General features: G+C 39.6%; 1 protein-coding gene across 1 annotated transcript; it reads left to right on the top strand.

Moving 5' to 3' along the window:
• The first annotated feature begins 4,887 nt into the window (after nt 1-4,887).
• Nucleotides 4,888-5,577, top strand: LOC132437378 (ribosomal protein eL22-like 1). Its single transcript, XM_060030629.1, has 2 exons — nt 4,888-5,251; nt 5,472-5,577. The coding sequence occupies exons 1-2, from the start codon at nt 4,980-4,982 to the stop codon at nt 5,575-5,577; spliced, it is 378 nt and encodes a 125-aa protein (XP_059886612.1). The 5' UTR covers nt 4,888-4,979.
• Nucleotides 5,578-8,118: the final 2,541 nt, after the last annotated feature.

Here is an 8,118-nt window from a genome sequence, read left to right as displayed (position 1 = left end):
TAATCATACTTCGAGATCTCCTGAATGGAGAACCAAATGGTCCAAAATAGCTTATGGTGGGAAAAGAGCATATTCAGCTCCACTATTGACATGGTATTGAAATATCTTTCATCTACGCTTTAAGTCAGGCTAGAATTAAAACTCAATATCTGGAGACAACATCCAAGAACATCCTATGTTATTATTTTTTTTTTCTGGCACTATTATGCTCTGTATGCCTAAGACTTTCCTCACTGCCTAACGAGATCTAAGATCCTCCAGAGGATATGTTTTTTCCATTTTCCTACCTTTAAAAGGAGAAATTCTTAGCCAATTGTTGACTGTTGAGGCTCCTTGGAAGTCTTTTAGGTTCATCCTCTTCTGAAATGATTAGAATATCTAGATTCTCAAGGTCCACAAAACTCAGGGTATCCTTGATGCTTTGCTTCTGATACCTTAGTCTAAAGCTCTGCTGCTCACGTGACATGTGTGCAGGTTCCTGGTTTTACCATTACTAATTGTTTAAACCTGGGCAACTTGTCGGGAGACACTTCTCCATGGTTCTCTGTGTGTCTTCACACCTTTCAGGCAGAGGCACTGACTACCTTTGTTTTAGAATTTGTTTCAAGCATGTTTGTTTAGTAAATCACCTTTGAAGAACGAGACAGTGTCTCCTTCTGGAGCAAAAGGCAGGCATGTTAGTGTCTGTTATAAAAATTCCTGTAACTCATTATACAATTCCTGTAACTCGGTCTATGTGTGTGCAGGTCTCACCGGACCCTCTTTGGGTCGCTCTCTAGGAACTGGGGTTCAGGAAATCGGCAAACGACAATGCTGATTCTCTGTGTACTGCTAGTGCTGTGAGTAATAAAGTCCTTTGTTTCTTACCCAGAAATCTCCTGTCTTCTGCAAGCTTTGATGAAACAGGCAGGCTAACTTGCTGGCTTTCAAGTACGGCAAAATAACAGACCATTGACAGTTTTTGACACTTTTAAAAACAGTATGAATCCTCAGTTTCCTCGTCTGTAAAACAGACTTTAAAAATAGTACTGACCTATTTGTAGTGAGGACGATAAGCCCTATGCTAGTCATATACTAAGCCCGCAAGAAATATTTGCTATCACTGTTATTAAAGTGATACATTCACCCTTTACCTTAAATGAATAAATTATTATGTGTAGTTCTTATTTTGAAAGGAAAAACTTATGTTCAAAGATTCTGTTAAGAAGCGTATAACTGCAAGATATCCTTACTCAAGTATAGTTACTTTTAGAGCCAATTTCTTTCATCTGTGAGATTCACACTTTCTCTTCTCAGTTTTTTTGCAGAACAATTTTATATAAAATCTTGGATGGATCTAATGTAGAAGCTTACATTCAAAAACAAAAACATTTCTTTTATTTGTTTCCATGGAAAGAAATGAGAAAAAGGAGATTTGTAGAATAACTTTCTTAGCTTAGTTGGGCTTATGATTAAAAATTTAACTTCTAGGGGCTTCCCTGGTGGCGCAGTGGTTGAGAGTCCACCTGCCGATGCAGGGGACGCGGGTTCATGCCCCGGTCCGGGAAGATCCCACATGCCGCGGAGCAGCTGGGCCCGTGAGCCATAGCCGCTGAGCCTGCGCGTCCGGAGCCTGTGCTCCGCAACGGGAGAGGCCACAACAGTGAGAGGCCCGCGTACCACACACACACATACACACACACACACAGATTTATTTTCTAAAACATCTTGTCTTTATTCCTCAAGAGAACTGGCTGAAGGCACAATGGAGAAGCTGCTTTCAGCTGAACATATCAGGGTGACCACGTGAGAGCCCACGTCTAATGTGTGAGAGCCTACGTCTAATGTGTAGCTTTATCGCTGCCCTTGATATAAGAAGATGGGAGAGATATACATTGTAGATATAATTGTGTTACTCTTTCTCTTAAGATGCCTCCTTGGATTCCTTTTACTTACAGGGAAAAGTCACAGGTGTTTGGCCAGGTTTTTCAGGCCCTTCCAATCTGTCCAGCGTCACCTTCAGCACATCTTCTACTTTAACTCTTTTACTTCTTCATAGGTCCCTGGGCCTTTTATGCTATTCACCCCTGCTGTACATTTTAGACCTATGTCTTTCTCTTCTTTCTACCCAACACAATCCCATTCATCTTTTTTTTTTTAATAACCTTGACATATACTTTTTTTTCAATTTATTTTTAATTTTTGGCTGTATTGGGTCTCCGTTGCTGTGTGCAGGCTTTCTCTAGTTGTGTCGAGTGGGGGCTACTCTTCATTGCGGTGCACGGGCTTCTCATTGCGGTGGCTTCTCTTGTTGCAGAGCACGGGCTCTAGTGTGCGGGCTTCAGTAGTTGTGGCGCACGGGCTTAGTTGCTCCATGACATGTGGGATCTTCCCAGACCTAGGGCTCGAACGCATGTCCCACGCATTGGCAGGCGGATTCTTAACTACTGCGCCACCAGGGAAGTCCCTCCCATTCATCTCTTGAGGGTCAGTTCAAGTTTCTCTTTCTCTGGGAGCCTTCTTTGCTTCTTCTAAGTAGAATTGGCTGATCCTTTCTTTGTCTGACTCACATTCTTAGTTAATATCACTATTCTTACCCTTAAAGAATTGCTCTGTATTTATTTGGCTATGGTCTGTTTCACCTAACTCATTGCTAGTGTTGCTTGAGGGTAGAGATTGTCTTAATCATTTTTTGTATCTTCTTTGATATGCACAGTGCCTGGCAAATGGTAGATTTTTTTCTTATTGGTGGGGCATAGCATGGGACTGGTCAGCTCTTTTGAGATTTAAGCCATAGGATTTGTTTCATTGGCACCTGGTTAAACCTCGGTGATTCTTAATACCAGTTGCTCATTGGAACACATGGAGAGCTTTGGAAAAATTTCCAGTGTGTGAGCTTAGGGACATTGACTGCACCTAATCTCATGGATTTGGATTCAGTTTGTTTTAAGTGGAGTCCAGGGGTTGTTAATAATACCAGTAAGTGCTTACATAGCTCTTACTATATAAGGCACTATTTCAGGCACTGTTTACTTACATTAATTTATAGGCATTTTTTTTTTGAAAGCCAATGTTGAGAACCACTCCAGTCTGGCTAAATGGCAAGAAAATATAATTACTGAGGTTGAAGTAAAATAATGACACATAATGATACAACTAAGCTGGATTCTTTTAGCAGAGCCTATTTATTTGTTTGTTTGTTTTAGTTTTTAATTAAATAGGGGAGTAAAAAAGCAATCCCAATGTGTGCAACTGTGATGAGTTGTGGTTAGACCAGAAAAAATTTTCAGTGACTGCAGGAAGAATTCAGATCGCAGAAAGAGATGTTAAACATTAAGAATCACTTTTCTAGTTGAAGGTCCAACTCTCATGAGACAGCATTTTATTAACCAATTTCCCATAAAAGTTTGTCTTTGCTCACTGGAGCTTTTCACTTTCAAAATGGAAGGGCTAATTTGACTGGACATCTTTGCAGCTATTTAAAGGAAGTGTAACATCTGGAAAAAAAGAGACTGTAATGATGAAAGTAAAGTGATATTATAAGAGATTGGACTGAAAATGGTCTTAGGTTAAAATAGTAAGTGTAGAACAGTAAAAGGGGGATTTTATGTACCATATTTAATTATGAAAAGACTTTTTTTCATATAAAACATATTATAAAAATAGTTTGCTTTTGCATTAAAACACATTTTTCTAGCTTTCTTAAGGAACATGATTAGTATGGTTCGGGCCACCCTCAGTACTGCACCTAGCTTCCTTACTAACCTTTTTGGTGCTTTTCTCTTTCCTCCCATCCATCCTTCATGCCTGCCAGTTATCTGTCATCACCTACCCAGGCGGTGCATGGAGGGTTAACCTCAGTGAGGCAAGGCACATGTGGTCCTGGGCCTGTAATAAACCTGCCCACTTGGGTGGTACCGGGAGTGGGGAGAAGAGTGTCACAAAATTCAGTGTCTACAGAGCAAGGCAACAGGGAGTCATTTGATGGCAGCCATTGGGTATCAATGGAAGCTGGAAAAACATGACCACATGGAAGCCTGATCAAGCGAGACTGGAAGATGGACCCAGACAGTAGAAGAGAAGTCATGTCTGCCAGGCCATAGCCATGGCAAGTTGGATTTTACTTCCTGTGGTAAGCGAGTGTCGTTTCAGGGATCAGTCTCCACCCCATATGTCCTGAGGTCAATAGGGCTATAAATAAAGTGAATAAACCAGGGCCTAATTACTAGAGTTGAGAATAAGGTGGATGTGGTCTTAAAATAAGACAAACTGTTTTTAACCCTTAGGCACAAACTGAGAGGCAAGTAAGTCAGAAAAGTGACTTGATCGTAGGTCTCAGAATCAAACCAGAGTTCTTAAGGGACCAGGTTTTACCTATAGGTGATGATGGTCAAGTAGTTTCGATGTAGGTAGAAGATGGATGCAGTGTTTGAGGTACAGACAAAGTCCATCTCTTAACACCTAACTCTGGTCTTTCTGATCCATTTTCTTCAATTGTTTCCTATAGATTATAGAATAAACCAGTCTCATTAATCTGACATGTAGGCTTTCTATAATCTGGTTTCAACTATTTTATTTATTTTTTCACTTTTCCTTATCATATCTTCTTCCCCCAGCTCCTATACCTTCTTGCTTTGCATAGAGCCTACAATTCTATAATCCAGACTAGTTAAATAGGTTCTTTGTCTGAACACACCATATACTTTACTGGCTTGATGCTTTTCTCAAAATTTTCTCCTACCCATTATGTAGAAACCATTCCTAAATACCAAATGTTGGCAGTAATTTATTTTTTCTCTTTTTATTTCCCCACCTCTACCACTGACATGCCTTTTCAAGTGAAGTCTTATGTTGGCGTGATTCATCTTAATGTTTCTCATGAAGCCCAGTATAGTGGGAAAGACAAAAACAGAGGTTTCTAAAGACCCAACTTACTGACCGTATTTTTGACATTACATATATTTTAAAAATCACATTGGATCACGCTGCCGGCGTGCAAGATGGCGGTGAGGAAAGACAAGAAGCCTAAGAAGTCAACTTGGAAGTTTAATCTGGACCTTACTCATCCAGTAGAAGATGGAATTTTTGGTTCTGGAAATTTTGAACAGTTTCTATGGGAGAAGGTTAAAGTGAATGGAAAAACCGGAAATCTTGGGAATGTCGTTCACATTGAATGTTTCAAGAATAAAATCACAGTTGTTTCTGAGAAACAGTTCTCTAAAAGGTATTTGAAACACCTTCCCAAGAAATACCTTCAAAAGAGCAATCTTGGGCTTCCCTGGTGGCGCAGTGGTTGAGAGTCCGCCTGCCGATGCAGGGGACACGGGTTCGTGCCCCAGTCCGGGAGGATCCCACGTGCCGCAGAACGGCTGGGCCGGTGAGCCATGGCCGCTGAGCCTGCGCATCCGGAGCCTGTGCTCCGCAATGGGAGAGGCCAGAGCAGTGAGAGGCCCGCGTACCGCAAAAAAAAAAAAAAAAAAAAAAAAAAAAAGCAATCTTTGTTATTGGCTTCGTGTGGTCGCATCCGACAAGGAGACTTATGCACTTCGTTACTTGCAGATTAGTCAAGATGAAGATGGGTCCGAGTCTGAGGACTAGATGAAGCCATCCCTTTCAGGGCTTTGCTTGCTAACAAAACAAATGAAGTATACAAGAAAACATCTTGAAATGGACCTTTAGTTTATCAGTGAATAAAAAACATTACTCTGTTAAGCATTCATCTCTTTGATTTAAGTGTATGCTGTTTATATGGTGCTGGCTTTCCTTTAATACTTAAAAAAATTTTATTGGGGTGTGGTTGATTTACAATGTTGTGTTTTGGGTGTACAGCAAAGTGAATCAGTTACACACATGCACTCCTTTTCTTTTTTAAGATTCTTTCCCCATATAGGCCATTACGGAATATTGAGTAGAGTTCCCTGTGCTATGCGGCAGGTTCTTATTGGTTATCTGTTTTATGTATGGTAGTGGGTACATGTCACTCCCAATCTCCCAGTTTATCCCCCCCGCCCTTATCCCCTGGTAACCATAAGTTTGTTTTCTACATCTGTTACTCTACTTCTGTTTTGTAAATAAGTTCATTTGTACTCCCCTGTTGTTGTTGTTTTTAGTACTTCCTATAAGCGGTATTTAAATAGCCTATAGCTAGTGGAATTTCTTCCGGGATTTCTGAAGTGTACTACTTTTACAAATGTCCTTGAGTTAAAGTATATAGTGAAAAAATGAAGCACAATTTTGGTTATAACTTTATATAATAAAATATTTAAATTCTAAAAAAAAAAATCACATTAATTTACATGTTTTGAGTTTCTGTAGACTTTATTGGATTTGAAGAAAACCCCATACTCTTCTTGAGCAAACTCTGAAGTCTTATCAGTAGACTTAGAAACAATTTGGAAAATTCAGATTTTAAGAATTTTAAAATGTAGTTGCCTAGCATATGTATGTATATTGTGAAGTTGACCCTTGCACAACCTAGGTTTGAACAGCGCCGGTTCACGTACACGTGGGTATTTTTCAGTAGTAAATACTACAGCACTACATGATCTTTGGTTGGTTGAATCCGTGCATGTGGAACTACAGATATGGAGGAACCGTGTAGTTGGAAGGCTGACTATATGTTATACGTGGATTTTCAACTGCACAGAGAGTTGGCGCCCCTAACCTCCACGATGTTCATGAGTCAGATGTATCTTTATTCTGTTATATGATACAAAGACTTCTGTGTATGGTTGGATTTTCATGATATTCAGAAAGGCAAAACCATGATAAAATCATTTTTGTGAACTTAGGAGAAAAATGATTAACTTGGATTAAAAAGTTCAACCATAGGTCTGCCCATTACCTGGAACCATTGATTTAGAGTAATAGCAATTACTGAATAATTGCCTATGAATGAGAAGGGGTTGCTCAGTATTCAAAACTTATTCTCAGTTTCATACAGATCAGTGGCTCTCAACAAGGAATGATTTTGACTTGCCTCTGAGGGGTATCTGACAATATCTGTAGACGTTCTGGGTTTTCACAAATGGAAGCAGTGCTACTGGCATCTAGTGGGTAGAGGCCAGAGGTACTGCTGAATGTCCTGCAATGCACAGGCTACTCCCCCACAGCAAAGACCTATCTGGTCCAAAATGTCATTGGCGCTGAGGCTGAGAAACTGGATATAGACCAAGGCTAATATTTGGTCTGTTGAAATTGACTTTATATATGTATATGTATGTATATATAATATTTAAAAATACAATATACAAATCTATACAATATATATGATGTAATATACATAAATTTATATATATAACATATATATACAATATAATATATATATTTTTTCAATGAAAGTATCAGCCATAGAGATATATTAGTTTCAGAAAGTAAACTAAAGTTAATCAAAGTAGAAATTACATAAAGTATAATTAAGACCTTTCAGAGATTGTGGATTCTTATTACACTGAAATGTGCTTGTTTGAGTTTTGCTTAAATAAGTGAGCCCAATCCTCTGTCTAAGACATAATTTAATAATCCCCAGGCTTTTGTGGTGGTCATATAAATTGTTTTGGTCTGGGTTCACATGGGGTTAAACTACATGTTTCCATGGTCTCTCTGAATTTCAGGTTTTGCTTGATGGAGGAATATGGTAAATGGGAAGATGGAGGTAAGGTGATTAGTCTGCTAATCAGCTGTAATGTTGGAACTTTTCTTCCCTTTTAAAGCTTTGCATCGCTTGGGCTTTTAAGACTTTCTGTCAAACTACTTATAACCCGAACGAATTACAGAAAAACTCTGCAAGGTGAGGTCAGTGTGCACTTCAAGGCCAGGGCAGAAGACTCTACTCCGCCATTTGTTTTCACTGTTTGGTTTGGCCTCTTCCATTAAACCAGATGGATAAGCAGGGCACATATGGCATGTGAAGTGGCTGGGCTTCCTGGCAGGCCTGAGCTGTAGACTCTGAGGCCTGTTGCTGTGCATTCATGTTTGAGTTCAAAATTCTCCTACTCATTTGTGCAGGGCAGCGGCCAGGCCCATCTGAGTTTAGCAGGAAGCATGCACTCTGAAATGCAAAATGTTCATCTAGAAGGAAAACACCTTCAGTTGCAAAGGTCTTCTCATCTGTGATCTGCTTTTCTTTTCCTTGGTGTC

Source organism: Delphinus delphis, chromosome 14 (genome assembly GCF_949987515.2).
Source record: "Delphinus delphis chromosome 14, mDelDel1.2, whole genome shotgun sequence".
Lineage (NCBI taxonomy): Eukaryota > Metazoa > Chordata > Mammalia > Artiodactyla > Delphinidae > Delphinus > Delphinus delphis.
Note: the sequence above shows the minus strand (reverse complement) of the source record. Positions and strands in the feature narration are given on the sequence as shown.